Source organism: Poeciliopsis prolifica, unplaced genomic scaffold (genome assembly GCF_027474105.1).
Source record: "Poeciliopsis prolifica strain line A6 unplaced genomic scaffold, Auburn_PproV2 SCAFFOLD117, whole genome shotgun sequence".
Taxonomy (NCBI): Eukaryota; Metazoa; Chordata; class Actinopteri; order Cyprinodontiformes; family Poeciliidae; genus Poeciliopsis; species Poeciliopsis prolifica.
The window spans coordinates 522,560-544,937 of record NW_026562492.1 but is presented as its reverse complement, the minus strand read 5'-3'; the positions used below and the strand labels follow the sequence as shown (position 1 = coordinate 544,937).

Genomic DNA, 22,378 nt, shown 5'->3' with positions numbered 1-22,378 from the left:
GCTGTTTTTAGTTTATATCTCTCTGAGTATATTCAGAGATATAAAAAACTGAAGATACCTCCTTACATTTAGTGTTAAAGACAAGTATTGTTTTTGTTGAAGCATCTGTCACAAAAGTGTCAATGTTTGATATTTTGAGGTATGAACACATCGTTTGCAAACGGCGAACACACAGCAACACAGCACAACAGCTGTACCTGGAATCAGTTCTGACTTGGAGCTGCAAGCTCTCACAATATAGGATTCTTTACACAATGTGGTCACTCCCTGGCCCAGAGTCAATTCCAGTTGAACAGGTTTACTGCCCAGTCATGTAGCCACAGGATGGACAGGATGCAACCTCTCCTTACTGAAAGGTCAGTTAATTATGTAGTTGACAAACATCTTCTCGTTCAAAATATGGGAGTTTCCAAAAATTAGGATGCTAATGGAACAATTTTCCATACCAAAAACATTGTTAGACCTTGTACGTACTCTGAGCTTCTAACATTCAATGGAGAAATTTGTTAGACCTTAGGGCTTATTCCATCTTACTGTATTTACCTAAACTGTCTGTTATCTGTTAACAAACACCGGCACCATAACAGCCTGCTAGAACTTTTCCAAGGAGAAGTCAAAAGGAAACCTATCTAACTGATTCTTCAGAGACTCCTTGACCTACATGTTTTAACAGACTGAACAATACTAATGTTAAATGACTAAATAATTAAAATAAAATTCTTAAAAGAAATAACACAATTTTTACTTCACAAGTACATCGAGTATAAAGATAATTTTTTTATTCTTTGCTATTTTAACAAAAATGGTAAAAGATTATTCAAGCAACTAATAAGGCATACTTTATTAGACTAAAATATATAAAGATTTAATTTAAAACAAACTGAAATTCTTAATTTATAGTAAGTGTTAAGTGAATTTTAAAACATTCTATTTTGAGCATAATTTTAAAACATACACAAAATATTTTTAAAAGATATTTTAAACATATTTAAAATGTCTTAAATATACACTTGAGCAAGTGTATATTTACACTTGGGCAAATACATATTTAAAGTATACTTTAATATATTAATAATATTTCTTAAAAGTGCATTTTGGTATAATTATATTCAAGTGAGTTTAAAGTTATGTCAAATTGGTACCAACATACTTTTTGTATACTTCATATATATTTATAGGTAGTACACTTACAGTAATACTTAAAATCTACTTACACCAATGTAAATGTATTCGAAATATACTAAGTATTTTTTCTTTATGACTATGGTAGGTTTGCTTTAAAATAACCTTTTGTGGCTTTACTGTCTCTTAGACAACTGGAAAGACAACACTCTTGACAATCCAATAAGCAAGGGCACAGAATTTATAAATTTCTTTTTTTAATGATTTTTTTGAAATAATTTTCTGAATCACTGAATTATGGGGTTTTGTTACAAGCCGTAATCAAAAAAAGACAACAACAACAAAACGAAAAAAAAGTAAAAAGGCTTAGTTATTTGGATAATAATTCTGATTTAATTCTCATGGAAGAAAAGTTTTTTTTCCAAAAGTGGAAATCTTTACATCTCATAAAAACAGTCTGCATAAAACATGGCTTTGCAATTTTTGTGTAATATGTCATTGGATTTATCATAGAAGCTGTTTAACAGAACAAAGTCTGTAACAAAATGAGTGAGCAATTTAAAATGTTTATTTTGAAAAATGATCAATCAATGTTGATCAAGATTACATGATCAATTGGAGCAAAAGCCTCCTTCCTGCAGAAGTAAAAAAGATGCACTTTATTTTTTTTTGCTCGCCCTCTTTCCTTCTCCTTTCTTAGGGGTTCCTTTTCCTCGAAGGTTCCTCAGGCGGCGCATCTCCTCTTTGAAGTCCTCATGCTCATCTCTGAAAAGAAGATAAGGCTCCTAAATGAAGTCATTGCATCCACAGCTCACTTTACTAGTCAGAATACCTTAATATTCAATACTCATTCACATCCCAATAGTATGAGATCACTAAGTAACGCGTTACTGACGTCGGACCACTTTTTTCAGTTTCAAGTAATCTGATGCGTTACCATTTCAAATCCAGTAGTCAGATTACAGTTAATAATCAGGATTAATTTAATTATCGAAACCAGTTTGCGTTACTATTTTCTTTTGTAACTGAATTTTATTTTCTCTATGCGTCTTGGGGAGTGACCGCTGTTTTTATGTGACAGTATCAGCAGCGACAGAAATGTAAACAATGGAAGGAGATGCGCACTTTGTTGCTGGAAAAACAGAAACTATTTTGAGTTTCGGTGGCCAATCCTGATTATTATAAGCGGCTTTGGGCTTGGTTTTTTTCTAACGTCACTAACAAATTTAATGAGTTGCGGGCTGTGCTTTGGGGCTTGATTTTGAGCGTGAGGTTGCTTATTTGGGACTGGAAATAAGCAAACATAAGCCTCGATACGTGCCTGATATCCAGTTAGTTTTAGTCAGGCCTTCCAGGTACATAATTTCCCGGATGACCTGTCCCGCCGTGTCTTTGTTAATGTCAAGGTAATATACTTGCTATGAATGATGTCGAGCTTCACTTTGCGCTCCAGAAAATTGCAAACATGGAGACTAATATGAATAGTGCAATAAACGTAAAAACAGCTCCGAATGAACAAGTCTGTAAAGTTGTGCAACTAAATGCCGTTCTAATTATTAATATTAAGGTGAGTGTCACAAAATCGTACAGCGAGACATCTGAGTTGTGGAGCCGCAGGAGGAGCTCTGTGCTGTGACAGCAAACCCAGGGCCGTTATCCTAGCAACAGACTCATTGCCATAGCAAGTGACAACAATGCCACTATATGTTTCAGAATTCTACACTAAAAAACACTCAAACATTTCTCACAGAAATAACAGAACATTCAGTCAGTTGCAACATTATCTTTTTAGGCTTGATGTTTCTTTTTGTGATCATTAATAAGTGATTGAGTGTATGTGCGCCAATGTGTATGCAGCCTGTTGCAGTTACTCCTCTCGTCTTTTCCTTGTTTAATGTTTTCAATTTATTATTTTGCAACAATTCATTTTTGCACTTTACTAGAAGCTTATTGTCAACAATGTTAAATGCTAAAAGAGTCACAATCTTTACTTTCGCACAATTGTTGCAGTTGAATCATTCAGTAGAATGCAAATAATAAAAATAGAAATAAAAATTGGAATTGAGCATCGAGACCTGCTGTGTGACAGAAGCCTGAATCTCACTGCAAGGATTCAGTGCCTCTATTGTTCCACCACTGTTTTATCCACATTTTTGGAACAAACCACTTTTTTCAAATTTCCTGTTAATAAGTATTGTATACTGTCACACTCAAAGGCAGGTCTGATCTGTGATTTAATTCATCACTACCAAGAGCAACAGATGATTCAAACCCAACAATAATATTGAGCACCAAATTGTTCACATTCTAGATCTACCGTATTTCAGGTGATCTTTCCTGCCAACAACCATCACCATCAACAATAACTCGTTGAAGAATTAGAATTAATATGAGTTAAAACAACATCACTTTTCCTTTGGGATCAATAAAGTATTTTTGAATTGAATTGACTACCTGAACAGACCCATGAACCGGAGCTTCTGGGTCATGGCATAGTAAACCTTGTGATGAGGATACCATTCATACACCTCCTTCCTCTTGGCCAGTGGAGGCTCTTGGAACAGCTGGACCACCTTCATTGATTTAGAGTCTGTGGGGCGGACAACCTCTCCAAAGATTCTGGAGCTCAGTCTTGCCATGCGCACCGCATAACTGGAGAAACCAGCCATAACTAGGAGAAAAAAGTAGGACAAATTCACCATATGCAAATTGTACAGTCATGGTTTTAGGTTAAAATTCAATTTAACACAAAGCATTTGGACTTTAAAGGAAAATAGAAACAAATTTTCTTTATTTTCATAAGCCAGAAGTCTGTATAAAAGCAGAACCCCCAAAAACTACATGTCAGTCAGCAGTGAAAAATAAAACCGAATCTGCCTCCTCTATTCACAAATTTAACAAACGCTAACGCTTGAAAACACTGAAACTGATTCCCATGGCTGAGGGTTTATCAAAAACCTCAACATTACAGAAGAAAATAACAAAATGCTGACTTTACAATGGAAACTGTAGTGATGAGCTATCCTGGTAAATCTACAGGAATCTATGATGTAAAGAAGACAGAATTTGTTGTACAAATAAAAAGCATATTAGAGCTATATAATACAGTTGAAACCAGACATTTACAGAAAGGCATATCCACGTTTTTCTCACCGTCTGAAGTTAAGTCAGACAAAACTTGTTTTTGTAAATGTTAGTTAGAATCACATACAATGTTTGCATTTAATGAAAGCAACAATGAGAGAATATGTCAAAGAATCTAAGTTTTTATACATTTCCTAGGTATTTGGTAGCATCGCCTTTAAATTATATTACTTGAGTCAAACATTGTTTAATGCAATAATAATCGCACTATATTAATTAGTAAATGTGTGACATATTCTTTTTCTCATTATTTTTGCATTTAGCAAATAGAAATGTTTATTTTTTAGTTCTGTTTTTCTTTTCGTCCCCTGTTGGCTGTGGATGTGATAAAAACCATCCGACTCCTCGGATAATTTATAGCTGACTGAGCTCCAGTTTACGCCTCTCAAGTGTCACACGTGCTAACTCATTGATACGCAGTCATGTTTCGTTTACCAACTCTAACAACTTGTAAGGTTATTAATCAGCTTTTAAACTTCACCTACCTGATCCTGTGGCGGTGAGGCTGGTAAGCCCCTACGGTCTCATTATCTTTACTCTGCTAGCTTACTTTGACTGTTTCAACCTTCACAACAAGCTCACCCGCACCGTACTTCCTCCTCTGATATTGCTTAGCAGATCAAACTTTGAATGCAATTACCGCCATCTAGTGGACAGGAGGTTTCCCTCGTTCTTTATTGCAAATTTCTATTTAATCGCTGTAGGCGTCAAGCTCAATGAAAAGAATTTAATCTTGATTTACGCAGTCATGTGTCTGACTCCTCCTACACACACCACTGTCTGGTGTTTCCCCATCATTTAGAAAGATGTGATAAGGGAACCTCTCATTATGCAACTTCTATATTTGTCCACTCATAACTGTTAATTTTTTGAGAAACTGAATGATCCTTGGAGGTATCTTTATATCACCTCTTTTAAGCTTTTTGCTGTAATAGCTATGTTTTTTTTCCCTACTTGTTCTGGTACCAATTTAAAAAATATATACTTGGCCTATGAAAGTAATTAGATGATTTTCCAAAACTTAAAAAAAGTGTTTCATCAAAAGGAAGATTTTTCAAACGTTTTTAGGCTCAATTGAAAAATAGAAACAAACTAAGTATACTCAGCTATCAGAACAAGAGTTATGCTGCGCATCCTTTGGAAATGCATGCTATTTAAGACATTATTTAAAAGCAGATTTAGGTGGTTTGCTTATGAACACACCACCCAAATCAATACTAATTTCAAATAGATTTTTCTCCCAATTAAAAATGTTTAAAATTGCATCATCTGCCTGTAAAGCACTGGGTGTCAGACATTAAATTGTCATTTTTAATTATCTTCAAAATTACAAATATAATCTTGAAGTATTTCACTCTGTGTATAAAAGTATTTGAATTTGACTTTCTGACATGAATGAAAAATATAACTTTTTCAAATAGGCCTATTCCAATTTTCTTAGACATTCTTGTTAAAACAATGAGTGGAGAAATCTAGTAGGACATTCTTGGCAAGAATCAGAAGTTGAAATAAGTGTGGCTGTCCAAGCAGGACAATATCTTGAAAACAAAACCTAAGAAATTCCTAACCGATGAGTCAGAAAGTAAAGTGTAAAAATTGCCCACTTGGTCTCCTGGCTTGAATTGTAAATCTATGAAAAAAACAAAAATCTGAAGTTATGAATCCCCAGAGCCTTCAAAAATTGAAGACAGATTTTAAGATAGAATTGTTCAAACTCATGCCTGAGCAATCTAAAAGACTAATTCTAAGTTACAGAATATTTTGGAGTTGTAAAAAATACTTTCTTAATGAAGGCTTTTTCACAAGGCATTTCAGAAATGCTGTGGGTCAGAATCAGACATACTGACAAAAAAAAAAAAAAAAAAAAAAAAAAAAAAACTTTATGACTTCACTGTGAGGCACCTCAACGCCCCGGTATGGGCTGCTGACTGTTTCTGTCATGTTTGAGTCTATATTCTTAGCCTACATGCAGAACACGATACAGGAGTGAAAGTGAACAATAAGTGAAGACAGTGAGATAATGAGTCTGGTCCAGGAGGGGAAAAGGCTCACGGAGTGGTCGGCACACTGAAAAGCACAGCAAAGTGATGGTGAGTTCACAGACTGTAGGAAACAGAAGTTATGGGGGTAAACTTGAAAGGTCTTTTTACTTGTAGAACAGGAGTTCGCAGTTTGGGAGGGATAGCTGAGGTGTCCGGGGTCCTTGCTTCCTTGTGGGTCCAGGAGAGCCAGCGCTTAGCCATGGGAGTCCAGAGGGCAACAAGGGAGTGCATCGGAGGGCGGACAGGTAAATTCAGGCGGAGGGAAACAGAGGAGTAGAACTTGCAAACAGACGGAGGAGGTGAGTCTGGAAACTCAGGCAACCAGTGGGTAAGTTCCACGGCGTCACGAGGAAGTCTTGATCTGACAAGCCACGTAGATCTCACAAGAAGGATCCAGGAAGTCCCAGGAGGAAAACACCTGAGAACAGAGAACAACAGAGAAATCACTAGTAGAACAAAGCAACGAGGAGAATGGAGACTAGCTCTAGGAGGCTCAGCTGTACCGTTACTGGCTAACACTCAGGCATAAAGTACTGGCAGTCTGCTCCTCTTGTACTCCTCGCTTAACGAGCAGATTGGACTCAGGCAAGCAGGATGACAACACGCAACTCAGAGACAGGTGAGTTTAGTGCTATCTGGTGGCTAGATAGTGAATAGCAGCAGGCAGAACCCCACAAGAAAAACCAAAGAACCCCGGAACACAACAGTTTGACATTAACCGAATGTTACTACCAGGCGGGTTTGCACTGCTGCTGACGGGATCTGGGCTGGAAGTGAGCTGCTCTGAATGAGTTACTGCTAAAGAAAGATTCTGCAGATTCAGAATGTGATTTCGCCAGGTTTCCCCATTCTCACTAAGAACATCAGCATCACTAACTGTTTAAAAGTAGATTTAAGTATGAGAGAGGGGGCTGAGGTTAATTGGCCAAGCATGACATTAAGTACTAATTATTGGACAATGTTTGTGGTGCTATATTTGTGAATAAACCCAGGTCAAACACAAAGATTTACAGACAACCTTACTGTAGCCATGGTAACACAATAATCAAACTATCAAGATTATTGTTTGTCTTTTACAAGGTAAACTTCCTAAATAAATCCTATGCAATTTAATTTTTTATTTTATCTCTGCTGAAACCATTAAATAAGATTTAATAGCATTGTCATTCCCAATAAATGAATGCTAAATGACAATAAAATCTGTCTATGTCTAAAGTTTTAGGTCTATGGTCTGTGTTATAATTCAACCATTTATAGGAGCTGCTGAATGTCTGGATGCACCTATCAGCAGTTTTCTTTGCCTTGATATATGTCAGTCTTATAATTTTACATCTCTCAGAGGCACTAACAATGAAAAGTTATGTAGAATTCACCCATCTGTGTCAAGACTCTGGGTTTTTTGGTTTGGTTTAGTGTACTTTGGTGATTTTGCTGTTCCTCTTTTATTTATCAGTTATGTTTTAGTTCACTTTTTGTTTTACTCTTCCTGATTATTTGTTAGGTCTATGTCTGCCCTTGTAGTATATGCTAGTCTAGTTACATTTATTTCTTTGTTTAGTTCTTTTGTTTTTCCTACTTTCTGTGTTCCTCAGTTCTCATTATTATTAGGTCAGCCTAGTTTCTGTTACAGTTTCCTCTCTTTCTAGTTCATCACATTTTTTTTACTCTAAATGTTTCTTTAGTGTTAAAATTATTTCTAGCTTCCTTGTGTTTTCTCCCTTGCTCTTTTCTGTTCTCCTTTGCACCTTCCCAGCTTCTCTGTGCCAACTTCTGCTTACCCCTCAACCCGGCTCCTGATCCAACCACTCTCCCCTGCAGTCAATTGGCTCATCAGTTGAGCACCAGTTGTCTCATCAGGTCCTCATGCTGTCTTGTGTTCTCCTTGCTGGTTTTCTTTCCTTGGTTTGTGTTTTTTCAGTTCTCTAATTGATCTTTGTAAGTTTGCTTTCTTTACACTTCATGAAATCTCATAATTCACTGGCTGCCTCAGTTTCCTGCATTTGGGTCCAACTCCAAACATCTACAAAACCTGACACTGAGCTCTTTTGAGCTTTAAAGCAGTCTGACATGGTGATTAGACAGTCAGAATTTTTATTTAGCATTTTATTTTAAATAAAATTTTACTAAATAAAATTGTATTTTATTAAGTATAAAAGTAGCTTATTTCATAACCAGCGACTTATGGTCTCTTTAACAACTACAGTCTCAGATCAGCACCCTGAGCAGCAGAAACAGCAATTTTTGGGAAGTCAAAGTCCTACTTGTTTTGTTTTTGGTTTGTTTGTTGTTTACTGCCTTTAAGCGGCCACAACAATCAAGTTTGTGAATTGTGTTTGTTCTTCATTTCAGTGTTTTTAACTTGAAGGCATAATGTTTAATTTATGAATTGGACAACTGCATCAAATAAGAGAGATAAAGCTGTAGCGTTTCTTCACGCATGCTCCTGATTCGTCCATGCTCAGGGCTTCTCTGTGGCAGCTGTCGTCATCACATCAGACGTGTCGTGGTTGCAGTCTGGTGATGACTTGAGCTTGATTTGTGATTACTCATCAGGTAACCTGCATGTATATTAACCTAAGAGGCCCATGCAGCTGAATTCTGTTGAACAGTTCTCTTGATTTGTCTATAGCCTACTGTTAGATTCTTTTCAGTTAAATTGATTTAATTCCCATCTGATTGTGTAGTTCATCCATCCCAGCGATGCTAGTTTTCTGGTGAATAACTTCAATCCTGGCTTCCATCCTGATGTGTTGCGTGCTTGTTGGTGTCGCCCTCAGACAGATGGATGCTTTGGGATGAGATAGCGTCCTCTGTGTCTACATCGAGCTGCTGCAGAAAGGCGCGCACAGGAAAGACGTGGGCACCTTACTACTGGAATTTCATAGCCTATTGTTTTTGGAGCCTTGCTAAAGGAAGTCTTCTCCCTTCCATCTAACACCATTTTTGGATGATGATTCCGCTGCTCTTCAAAGATGATGTGAGTTGAATCGGAGTGAAGCTGCAGAGGAGCTGTCCGTCTGTCGAGGTGCTGATGCGGCTGTGACAGCAGTGAGTATGGCCGCCGGGAAGTTGTTGCTCTACACCGGGCTCTCCTTGTCTCTTTGTGCCTTGGGCATGCTCGCCGTGGCGATGTGCTCGGATCATTGGTACGAGACAGACGCCAGAAGGTACAAGGAGCGATGCCGAAGTTTCTCCAGCCGCCGTAAGGACCCGGGCTTTATCTATATCCCCAACAACAGCCTGCCGCTGCGGGCCAGCCGAGTCAGCATGCCTCGCTGGGAGGACAAGGTGCTACTGGCCCGAAACCGAAGGCAGCTGTTCGCCATGAGCGCCGCAGACGAATGCAGCAGGCAGTATAACTCCACCAACATGGGGTTGTGGAGGAAATGCCACCGGCTTGGCTTCGACCAGGTGATCGAAGATCACATTCGCAAAGGTAAGTGTATAAATTGGAAAAAAGTTGTGAAGAAACACGTTATTTCCGGTCGCTGCGCAGCATACATGTGTTGCGACATTTAGCATGTAAAAATAAATTAGGCCACCGTGTGGTGACTGGCCACTTGACCAAAGGGCGACAAGGGCATCTGCATGCGAACTGATGGCAGGGGGCTCTGGCTGCCTGAGCGGACACTGCTTATCATTTAGTCTGACATGACGGGGAGCATTGCGTGTTATCTTTCAACGGATGCGACGTGATGCTTGCCTCAACCACACAGTGACATAATCATGGGATGCAAGGGAGTGCTGGCTGAAGCTCTCTACATAAAGCAGAGAGGTGTCTCCCAGGATGTGTGGTACATATGGAGGTATGTAGCACATAGTACACACTAATTAGATAAAAGAAAGAAAAACAGATTTTGAGTTGAAATTGCCTTTACAACACACTTTAGATTCTAAAAACCCAAAAGCAAAAACTGACACATCATTAATACACCATTTGTTTACTTTGACATTGTTAAGAATTAAAAAGAGGATTAACTTGATTTAGCTCTTTAATTAATTCTTCTTTGTCCCGAATTCTTGCGTCTGTATACGTGTCCAGGGAGAAAGAGCAATGCTTTAAGCAAAACATGCTTAAAGAAATATATTTAATTCTAATATAGATAAAATTATTTATAAAAAGTTTTAAGATCCTAGTGAACTTTTGAACCATGCTAAGGAATTCGTTAATTGCCTGGCAGACAGACTCTGTCTAAAGAGATTCTAGGCCTTTTTCTGTAGAATTCTCCCTAAGAATTTATATAAGTTCAGAGATTCAGCAGTTGTTTTAGTTTGGATCTTTATCTAAATTTATGTGAACGTAGAGTGTACTTTAACTTTCTATGGTATATTTCATATGTATCAAAACTATCCTGTGCAGTATTGTGCTAATTTAAAATATTATTTCAACAACATCCATGTTCTTTGTCAACTTGAAAAACTCAAATTCCACACGAAAGTGAGCAACTACCCATCTCTGAAATAATGCAAAACACAAGCATGATCTGTTTAAGTCCATTAACTCTGTTCTGTCTTGATATTCATATTGCAAGTTTTGCAATATGAAATTGAAGAGTATGTGAATAGACTTCTTTCTTGTGGTGCCATCCTATGGAGGCCCCAAACTGACATAATTAAAAATAAAAGCAGAAATGTGAATATTTTATAATTCATTTTCTTATATTTATTCATTTTTCAATCAAGAAATGTATTTTGTTGATTTTGTGTTTCCTTGTCTCCTCTTTTTACTTTGCCATATGTATTTCTACCTCTTTATCAGGAGAGGCAGTGTATTAAGGCCTCAACTTCTGCCTATTGGTCGTTTAGCAGTACACTATGCAGCTCAAACCTCTACTAGCCTTAACAAAAATACTGACCTATGATCAGTTTATCATTGATTGTTTAGCAACTTCATTAGAAAATAACTCTATAACTCCTGACTTTGTTGGGGTTTTTTTTGTGTGGACGCTCATACAGAACATGTTTCAGTTAGAGGCTCTCATAGACACAGAGGTCACTGTCAGGCTTTTAATAGTTTGGACAAAGCTGCCGCTAAGTCGGCTTCACATTGAGGCTTTGGGATTCCTATGGAGGTGGCTCACAGGTTGCAAGGTAAGCTAACGCTAACGCTTGTGTTCCAACTCATATTTAAACAATTATATTGGAAATGAAAAGTTAATTTATTTTTGTGACTCAGCTCACAAATAAACTCATTACATATTATTTGCACAGGCTGATGTTTTAAAGCTTGTCTTTGCGTTTATTTCTTGGTTACGACTAATGGAAACATGGCATTTAAGATTAGAATATTACATCAGCAGTGAAATGTATGCTTAATACCTGGTTAAAGATTATTTTCAAAAAGCCCTTTTAATCTAACATACAACCTCATCAGAAAAGCCATATTAATGAATTAAATATTGCTGTACTATGAAACTTGTAACACCAAATAGAGGCACCCTGTAATGAAGAGGCCTTCATTACTGAATTAATTTATTCAATGTATTGTATAGCACTGTAAAAACATTTGCACTTTCTCACTATGCACTTTATTTAGCACTGCACTTTTAAAATAGATCTATAAATTAATAACATTTTGCACTCAGGAAGTTTTAATTGTATTTATTGAGTAGTTCTGGGCTCTGCACAGCTGCTCCTCATTGGCCAGTGGAGGTGGTTAACTGTGAAGAGAGGATAATTGGTACTCAGAGCAATGAGCTATGGGTGGATAAAACTAAATAAATGATGTGCATAATTTATTAGGTATGGAATGTGCTAATATAGTGACTCACCTGTCTTTTCTCTGTCCTCTCAGGATGTTTGGACAAATATTGTCCTAAGGCGCTGGACAATGATATAGGTCCTGGGAGAGACCATTGAGAAGAATGGGAGAGGGGTGTACTGTTTTATGGTGTACTGTTTTATGGTGTTTTAGTAAGGGTAAGGATAAAACATAAAAAAAATATTTATAAAAAGGAAGTTGATGTGTTTATAGTAAAATTTATTTTATTCAATTAAGGGGGACAGGGTAAGATGGGATTACCTTATGAATTTTCAGATTGTTTTAACTGTCACAGCTGGGACTATTTAAGATTGTAATTTTCACCTGTGAGACAGATATTGAGACATTGAGATTTGTGAGACCAAGAGTGTGACTTATTGTTTGTGATGCTGGGAGGAATAAACCTGCTGTTCCACCTAAACTCTGCCTGATATCATCTATCTGCACTGAAAAATCCAGCCGTAAAAGGCCAACCTGTTACACACCCATTTCAGCCGGGTGCTTTTTTTTCCCACTTTTTTGTCAGAGGTAAGGCATTTTGGCCCACACATGAATTAATATTCCAATTTTGTATTTTTTCAGATGTTGGTAAACTGTAGCAGCAGATCATCTTGTGTGTATTCCTTGAGGCCCCAGAGCTATCTAAATGTCCATCTTTACGGGGGCTTCATAACTTCAGAATATCCAGAGGCCTTTTCCTTTCTGGAGCACAGAACACATGTGTTGAATGCACTAATGGCACTTTCATTTAAAAAAATGTAGCTGATGTTGAAGTGCAAAAGCACTATGCACACTGTGTTCCAAATTATTATACCAATTGGATTTAAGTGTCATAAAGATTAAGTGTTTTTGTTGTGCTATGAAATTTATGGATGGTATAGTGCGTCAGGACTCTTTGAATCGCTATAATTAATTTCAGAGAGCTGGTTGATCAGTTTGTCTGGTGAGCTCAACTAAAGGAAATCTACTTAAGAAGGATGTTCCACATTATTAAGCAGGCCACAGGTTTCAAGCAATATGGGAAAGAGAAAGGATCACTGCTGACAAAAATCATCAGATAGTGTAGTGCTTTAGGACAAGGTATGAAACATTAGATATCTAATGAAAACTGAAGTGTTACCATACTGTGAAGTGATATGTGGCTGATTCAGAACAATGATGGGTTTGTACAGATAAAGGCATAATGAGGAAGATTTCTGTTGTTTAAATTCATGGATTAAGAGAGCAGCTGTTAAAATGCCCTTACAAAGCAGCAAACAGTTATTTGAAGCTGTTGGTGCCTTTGGAACCTCAAGGTGGAGATCCTCAAAGGCTTGCGGTGCATGAACCTACTAACCAGTTCACAAGCAGAAACAGTTGCAGTGGGCCCAGCCGTACAAGAAGATTGTTTTCAAACAGACTTGTTATATGATGAATGCTCTCCAACCCTGGATGGTCCAGATGGATGCAGTAGTGGATTGGTGGCAGATGGCCACCACGTCCCAACACGGCTGTGATGTCAGCAAGGAGGTGGTGAAGTCATTTTTGGGCCAAAATCATGGGGAGAGAAAGTTGGTCGGCACCTTCAGATCCCTGCCATTTCAAAAAAAAGACTAACATAGTGACTGAGAGAATTTGTTTGAAATTCACACCTTCAGAGCTCCTGAAGGTGTGAAAATGATCTTAGCAAAGTACATGGACTTTCTGAAGAGCCGTACGCAAAATCATCTTCATGCATTACAACGCACCATCTCATGCTGCAAGGAATACCGCTGTGTCACTGGCTGCTATAGGCATAAAGGGGAGAAACTCAAGGTGTGTCACCATCCTTCTCTGACTTCTGACCCTATTGAGAACCTTTGGAGTTTTCTCAAGCAGAAGATCTGAGGGTGGAATGCAGTTCATATCAAACAGCAGCTCTGGTTAGGTATTCTGACACCGTGCAAATAAATTCAAACAGAAACTTTCCACAAACTCACAAGTTCAATGGATGCAAAAATTGTGCTGGTGATATCAAACAAGGGGTCATATGTTTAACATGTAACTCTGTCCGTTAAGATGTGTTTGATTGAAATAGCTTTTGATTTTAGTACATGTGACCACTTAATGCTGTACATTCAAAGAATGACACTTTTAATTGACTTTCAATGCAACTTCTAGAGCAACTTTGCATTAAAAGTGTCATTATTTTCCAAAACACATTGCATGACAACAGTCATAGACATTCATAAAGACTCCTTTATGTTCATGACAGGTGTTATGTCAGACTTATCCATGCCCCGTAAAATAAAGTGTTACCCTTGTTTCTTTTAACTGCCTTTTTTTTTAGGTTTTACCCCTTCACATTCTTAGGAACCACCCTTTAATTAATCAATCAAATTTTATTAGTATAGCACATTTCAGCAGCAAGGCATTTCAAAGTGCTTCACATCATAAACACAAAAACACAAAGTCATGCAACATAGAATAAATACATTAAGTCAAGTTCCATCACTACATTTTGAATTGATTACATTTCAAATACAACTCTAAACAGGTGTTTTTTTTAGTTTAGATTTAAAGGAAGTCAGGGTTTCTGCTGTTTTACAGTTTTCTGGAAGTTTGTTCCAAATTTTTGGTGCATAGATGCTGAAAGCTGCTTCTCCTCATTTGGTTCTGGTTCTGGGGATGCAGAGCAGAACCAGAACCAGAACCTGAGAGGTCTGGAAGGTTGACACAACAACAGCAGATATTTGACGTATTGTGGTGCTAAACCATTCAGTGTAAACCAACAACAGTATTTTAAAATCTATTCTTTGAGCTACAGGGAGCCAGTGGAGGACTTTAAAACTGCTGTTATGTCTCTATCTTCCTGGTTTTAGTGAGAACAGGAGCAGCAGCTTCTGGATCAGCTGCAGCTGGAGGATTGATTTGTTGGACAGGCCTGTGAAGACGCTGTTACAAATAATCAATGCGACTAAAGATAAACGCATGAAATGAGTTTCTCTAGATCTGGCTGAGACATTAGTCCTCTAATCCTGGAGATGTTCTTCAGATGATAGAAGGCCGACTTTGTAACTGTCTTTATATGGCTCTGAAGGTTCAGGTCCGAGTCCATCACTACTCCCAGGTTTCGGGCCTGATCGCTAGTTTTTAGTTGTAATAACTGAAGCTGTGCATTGACTTTAGATCGTTCCTTTTAGGTCCAAAAATAATGACTTCAGTTTTGTTTTTGTTCAGCTGGAGAAAGTTTTGGCACATCCACACATTTATCTGTTCTAAGCATTTATTCAGTGATTGGATGGGGTCAAAGGTCACCTGGTGACACCATAATGTAGAGCTGTGTGTCATCTGCATAGTTATGGTGGCTAATATTATTTCCTGTTATAACCTGAGCTAGTGGGAGAATATAATTATTGAATAAGAGGGGTCCTAGAATTGAACCTTGGGGTATCCCACATGTGACCTTTGACCTCTTTGCTGAGAAGTTTCCAATTGAAACAAAGAAATTCCTGTTCTTTATGTAAGATTCAAACCAGTCAAGCACCGAACCAGAGAGTCCAACCCAACTCTCCAGTCGATTCAGTAATATGTCAAAAGCTGCACTGAGGTCCAACAGAACCAGCACTGTGGTTCTCCCACAGTCCGTATTTATATGAATATCATTGAATACTTTGACTAGGCCAGTCTCCGTGCTGTGGTGAGCACAAAAACCAGATTGGAAAGAGTCAAAGCAGTTGGTCATCATGAGGAAACAATTTAATTGTTTACACACATATTTTTCAATAACTTTGCTGATGAATGAGAGGTCAGAGGTCGGCCTGTAATTCTGCAGTAGTGATTTGTGTTGTCCTCTACCACCATTAGTTTGCCGTGTTAGAAAACAATAAAATGTGTTCATTATTGTTAAGCCTTTGGTACAAAAAACTAAATGAAAATCAATTTATTCACTGCATGTTTATGTCTGTGTACGGTTGACATGGAACTGAAAATAAAAACGGCCCTTTAAACCATTCAGACTATGAACACAACAGAGACACAATCAAAACTGTCAGATGACTGATTACCCCATGATAATAACTCCGAAACAGTCCAAATTAGGATGCACGTTTATTTCTTTCCTACTTAGGGAAAGTTTCTGTTTACATCATAGGTTTTTGGTGCCTTTCTGTCTTGAAGAAAAATATATAAAACTTCAAATATTTCACATATTTCACAAAGAGATATTAACATTCATGGAACAACCTCACATAACCTTATATTAAAGCAGAAAGTACAGCGGCCATCGTAAGAAAGGCTTACAGTATTCAATTATACCGCATAACTGATCAGTACAGTATTGTGAGGGAACGCAAAAGAAAATAAATTCCCATGTCTGGAGGGCTCCGGAGCTCCGTATCCTATCATCTGGTCTGGATTGTGAACTGGAGCTAATGCCGTTCGCTGATAAATTTACATCTGAAAATGGATTGGGAAAAGACAGCTTCTGTGTTTTAGTCAAAGAACAGAGACAAACAGATCATATTCAGAGAGATGTAAAACTGAAGATGCTGTCTAAATTTAGTGTTAAGGACAAATATTGTTTTTGTTGTTGAACCTCTGTCACTAAAGTATCAATATTTTATGTTTTGAGGCGGGAACAAAATATTTATTACTTTGTTATACAATGTTTCAGTAAATTTCTCTATAAGGATTGGTCAATTCTTTTCTCTTTTTCTCGCGCTTTTCTGCCTTTTTAACAAAACAGTAAAAGATTAAGGCACCTATTAAGGTATAATTTGTTAAGCATAAAGTAGCATGTGTGGAAACACGGCAAGTGTTTTATTGAAATATAATTAGAGTCCAATTAGACGCTATTTACAAAATACTCACAAAATTATTGAAATGTATTTATTTTTAGATTTATTAAGGATTACTAAAATATACACAAAACCTATTTCAAAATACTACCAAAAGTACAACTTCAGAAAAGTATTGTTTGTATATTTGTAATGTATTTTTAAAATGTACATTTACATTTAAATTTACATAAATACATGCAAAGTGTATTTTTGAAATGATGACCCAAATATAATTTTAGTAATATATTTAGTTAGAATTTTGGTGGTGGTGAGGCAGACGCTGGCAGACCCAGGTAGATGTAAAAGGTGGTTTAATGAAGACAATGTCCAGAAAAACAACAGTCAACAAACACAAGTCCAGGGCCAGGCAGCACGCCTGAGCGGAAGCCAGGGCTCACACCGGTAGCAACAGGTCAAACAGGCGGACAGCACAAACAACAAGAACGTCAAACAACGACAAAGTGCGACAAGGACCTGACCAGGAACAAAGGACACAGGAGGGATTAAATACACTGAGGGAACAAGACACACCTGGGAGCAATCAAGGGGAAGACAGGACAATGAGGAGACTCAGGATACAGAAAACTCAAATAAACACAAGAGAAACACACGGAACATGACACTAAAGTGTATTTTGGAGAAAGAGTGTTAGAAGCATGTTATTAAAGATTGAAATATTGAAATATTTTACACTTTTAGTATAATCTTTATAAGCATACTCACTTGATAACATACTAAAAATGTACTTCAGAAAAATACAGTTTACTTAAAATATACTTAACTATGCTATTTTTTCACCAGGGTATGAAAGGGTGGACCCCATTTATCTATGGAGTTTTCATGTTTTAGAACATGACTAAGTTATTTGCAGAAAATTTGTCTATTCACATATCTTTTTTCATAGCTCATATCTAAAATACTTGAAAGGAATTGCAGCTTGGGAAAATCTTGGCTGAATGCTACTTGACATGCTACTGGTTGGTGTTTGCAAAGCAGTCACCCTAGGACAGCCAATCATTTTCCTTGATGTTGATTAACTGTGTCTCTACGAATCAAAATAAGGAATATCATTTCCATTTCTCATATTGAGGTGCAATTGGTGTTTGACCTGTTGAAATAAGCAGTTCTAAGCATTTTTCAATTCAATTCAAAATACTTTATTAATCCAGAGAAATTAAATAATTAGAGGTAACTGATCCATAACCCCTGTGAAAATCAGGGTCTACTGTACTGTTGGTCAGTCATGCTAACTATATCATTGATATGAATATTAATAAATTATGTCTTATTAGCAGATCTATCTATCTATCTATCTATCTATCTATCTATCTATCTATCTATCTATCTATCTATCTATCTATCTATCTATCTATCTATCTATCTATCTATCTATCTATCTATCTATCTATCTATCTATCTATCTATCTATCTATCTATCTATCTATCTATCTATCTATCTATCTATCTAATTCTCTACAAATAACACACAACCTCTTGTACATAACACAATGGGATGCTTCTTTTTCAACATATTTTCAGCCCATGTTGATTATTCAGACTGCTGGCATATGTCAGCTCAGTTAGGGAGCTGACATATCTCCATGTGTAGGAAGGAGCAGCCTATTCTCCTACTGTCTATCACAATAGACTGATTAAAACCCCCAGCAGGAGACAAAATGCTCTGAGAAACTAGCAAAACGAAAAAGAAAAGGGGGAAAATGATGGGGATGTTCTGTACAGGGCAGGATGTGAACGAGTAGAGGTTTATATAGAACAGGATGGGGGTAGGTGAATGAAGACTCCTCTTGTACCATCTGTCTTGTGAGCAGAAGTCCTGAGTTCTCATCAAAACATTTCCAGTCCATCCCAAGCAGAAAAATCAATGAGAGCTCTGGAATTGGTGTACCTCTCAGAGGCTCTGTATCATAGGGAGGGCTAGATTAGGGTCCCGGGGAGCCTTGGGATTCCAGTCAAAATGCCAGTTGACTAATAGAAAGTGATGGAGAACAAGCAGCATGCCACCTCGAATTGGACTTTCTGATGGGGCTGTTGCTAATCAAAAATTGTTAGCTGACTTATCCATCAACATTTTTACTGACTAGTTATTTAAAAGTGTATAAATCCATCATCTGATACTGCACCTTTTGATCTCAATATCAGCAAATTTTACAGAATTGTCTCAATCTGCACCCGTATGAATTTACATTGATGCCTACAGAATCAGTCAATTTGTACAATAAATCGAAATACTGAAATGTCAAACTTGAACATTTGTTATTTTTTTTTCCAACACTTTTTTTATTCTATTGATCAGCTTTACACAAAATTGATCACATTTGGACTGGTAGATATTAGTTAATTATTATCCACTGAAGAGAGATCATTTAAAAGACATTTACTGATTTGCAAATCTGTTACCCTATTTTTCAGACCAAAACAATGGCCACCTCTGTATTTAGTGCCATTAGTATCACTTTGGACAAGTGTCTGTTGTTGATCTTCATTACCCCACAAATACTATTCTTGAAAACATTCGAATAGGCTTTTTCACAATTTTTGTTAGAATTTCTTCTTCTTCAATAGAAGCAAGTTTCTAGAAAATTTAGTAGCAGTATATACCCAACAGACATGATGTTCATGATCCTGATTCTGTGAAACTGAATCACTTACTGAAAGAGGTGTGCTAAATTAGTTCAATTAGTGTCATCATTGATTATAAATATCAATAGTAATATTATTAATATCAAAATTAATATGATTATTAATATGAATGATTACATTCAAATTCAAGCCCAAACAGTTGAATCTGACATATAATAGTGCTCTATCCTCTCTGATGAGGTAAACTTCAGCCTTTATTGCTGTTGCTAAGTACTTCCATGCAGTCACTCAGTCAAGACATCTCCTGCCATTGCTTGTATTTCTCTGTATCAGCCACTTTTTCATTCTGTTATGGTACATGGTTGTTACTTTCAGTACTCTTCCTTCCCCCTACTTGAGATATTCCCTTAGCAGCTTATTATTGGAGATCATTTTCCCAGTGTAAGAAAATGATCTTAATGCTATTCATTATGATTGCTGTCTCAGACGCTTCCTATTGTGTGGTTTCCAGCTATCTGATGACTAGTACAACTTTACCACATATGCTGTACCTTTGGCCTTCTTTAATTGGCTTTTGAGGCATTGGCTTTCTTTACATAAAACAGACCAGGTAGGCTACTTGTCACCATGCACGTTCCCCCTCCTCACCTGTCCTTTCTCTACAACGCTTTCTGAGCCTGAACTCTGTCCAGAATTGAGACGAACTCTCTTTAATCTGCCCTGTCGAGGAAGATTCACCTGGTTCCTTATCGCCTTCAGCCAGGTGTCCCATCCCTGTGACTGCAAGGCTCAGCAGCTTGTAGTCAACTAAATTTCACAGAACACACCTGTTGATGGCCATTCTCTTCCTTTTATTGCAAAGTGCATTTGTGTCCAAACCGGGTTATTTTTAGTGACTCGTGCGAGTCCAAAGGGCATTGTTTTTCATATAATTTAGACCAAAGAAATCTTTAAAACTTTTAATTTTCTAGAAGCCACCATCAAAGAATACATAAATTATCAAGACTCAGTAAGATTTTTTCTGTATGCTTGATATTTATTAGTAAGCATTTTTGCAAGAATCAGTTACACATTGATGCTACAGCAGCAATCAGATAATAATATTGGATCAAATGATTGTAATACAAAATCAATTTTATCTAAATACCTCTCCCTAACTCTGAAACTGATAAAGCTAATTAGGAGGTTCTGAGGGACAGAAATTGGCAATTCAACTCCAAGACATACAGGCCATGACATGATGATGAGTGAGATCCTCCTGGTTCTGGACAGTTTTTTTTTGTGCAAGATGACTGTCTGGAAGAAAAGCTCATTGTTCCTCTGCTTTCTGCCAGCCTTTATAGGTTCTGCTGCTGCTGACACCCATAGTCTAGCCAATGGCAGCCAGTCGAAGAAAAGTGAGGCGAATTTTACCTTTAACTAGCCGGGCCTGTCGTTAATGGAATTCTTGGCACAACTCATGACTTGAGGCTGCTCAAAGGTCACCTTCCATCACATAGCCTGCGCATTCTCAGCCGTTTGAATTCTTTTTTTTAAATTTTTTAAATTTTTCCTTTTTTAATTTATGCCATCTGCTTCCTGAGGGCTCTGCGATCAACACTAGTTCCTTCTTAGTTTGTTTTGTCTCGGCTCACATACATCCACATACATTGTCTGTTTTAAATTAAAATTAAAAAGTTTTGTATTTATCCAGTCTGTTGATTAATTATCTCTGCTGCCACTTACTAAAGACTTGTGATTTAGATCTGGTAAAGCTGTTTTCCAAAAACAATCCCTCCAATTACATTTGTTAACCAGATGTTTCCACATTATCATCTGGGCTTTCCCTCATTGTTTCAAGAGATAGCAATTATTCTATATGTAAACTTCTGATAAATAAATGTCTGTCATTTTCTCTCAGTACTGTGGCATTGAGCAAATATGACTAATTTTGTTAATTTTGTTACTTCTGACTGACCACAGAAATTTGGTCTGATTTAACTTCTGGCAGAGGGAACAAAAGGTGAATGTGTCTTTTTTTGGCGTATAAAAACTTTGGTTTTCAACCGCATCACAAATTCTCATCATATGTGATCCCCAAGCAGTTCAAAAGCAGAACCAATTTAGAGCATACACACAGAGTTCCTCTTACACACAGCAAACAGAATTCTAAATACACTCACCAGCCACTTTATTACTTTATTAGGTATATACTAGTACCAGGTTGGACCCCTTTTGCCTTCAGAACTGTCTTGATCCTATGTGGCATAGATTCAACAAGGTACTGGAAACATTTCTCAGAGAGTATGGATGCTGTCATCTCCATATTGACATGATAGCATCACACAGTTGCTCCAGATTTCTCGGCTGCATATCCATAATGCGAATCTTCGGTTCCACCACATTGCAAAGGTTCTCTATTGGATTGCAATCTAGTGATGGTGGAGGCCATTTGAGTACAGTGAATGAATTGTTGTGTTCAAGAAACCAGTCTGAGAGGATTAGTGCTTTATGACATGGTGCATTATCCTGCTGGAAGAAGCATCTATGGCCATAAGGGACGGACATGGTCAGCATCAATCTATGCGGCATTGACACAATGCTCAATTGGTACTGATGGGCCCAAAGAGTGCCATGAAAATATCCCTCACACCATTGCACCAAACACCACCAGCCTAAACCATTGGATTCTTGTTTTCATATTGTTAACACCAAATTCTGACCCTAGCATCCAAATGTCGCTGCTGAAATCGAGACTCATGAGATGAGACATTTGTCCAATCTTCTATTGTCCAATTTTGGTGAGCCTGTATGAATTGTAGCCTTTTGCACCTGTAGCTCATCTGCCTCAAGGTCTGACATATTGTACTTTCAGAGATGCTATTCTGTATACCTTGGTTGCAAGGAGTGGTTATATGAGTTACTGTTGC

At 37.4% G+C, this 22,378-nt stretch overlaps 2 protein-coding genes across 3 annotated transcripts in view; one reads left to right on the top strand and one right to left on the bottom strand.

Moving 5' to 3' along the window:
- Positions 1–1,672: 1,672 nt before the first annotated feature.
- mrps33 (mitochondrial ribosomal protein S33) lies at positions 1,673–4,886 on the bottom strand. Its single transcript, XM_055024244.1, has 3 exons — positions 4,752–4,886; positions 3,577–3,793; positions 1,673–1,887 (listed from the first exon to the last, which is right to left on the bottom strand). The coding sequence occupies exons 2-3, from the start codon at positions 3,789–3,791 to the stop codon at positions 1,782–1,784; spliced, it is 321 nt and encodes a 106-aa protein (XP_054880219.1). The 5' UTR covers positions 3,792–3,793; positions 4,752–4,886; the 3' UTR covers positions 1,673–1,781.
- Positions 4,887–8,793: 3,907 nt separating this feature from the next.
- tmem178bb (transmembrane protein 178Bb) overlaps positions 8,794–22,378 on the top strand; it is a 48,716-nt gene continuing 35,131 nt past the window's right edge. The window contains exons 1-2 of one of the 2 annotated variants that reach the window (XM_055024242.1): positions 8,794–8,861; positions 9,086–9,744. In XM_055024242.1, coding sequence (XP_054880217.1) covers positions 9,363–9,744 — 382 coding nt within the window. In that variant the 5' untranslated portion in view covers positions 8,794–8,861; positions 9,086–9,362. The remainder of the gene's footprint in view (positions 8,862–9,085; positions 9,745–22,378) is intronic. The other variant, XM_055024243.1, reaches the window with a different exon arrangement.

Coding starts and splice junctions, on each gene's coding strand:
- mrps33 (XM_055024244.1), bottom strand. CDS start 3,791: ATGGCTGGTTTCTCCAGTTATGCGGTGCGCATGGCAAGACTGAGCTCC. Junction 1,888..3,576: donor CGGTTCATGGGTCTGTTCAG/GTAGTCAATTCA, acceptor TCTTCTTTTCAG/AGATGAGCATGAGGACTTCA.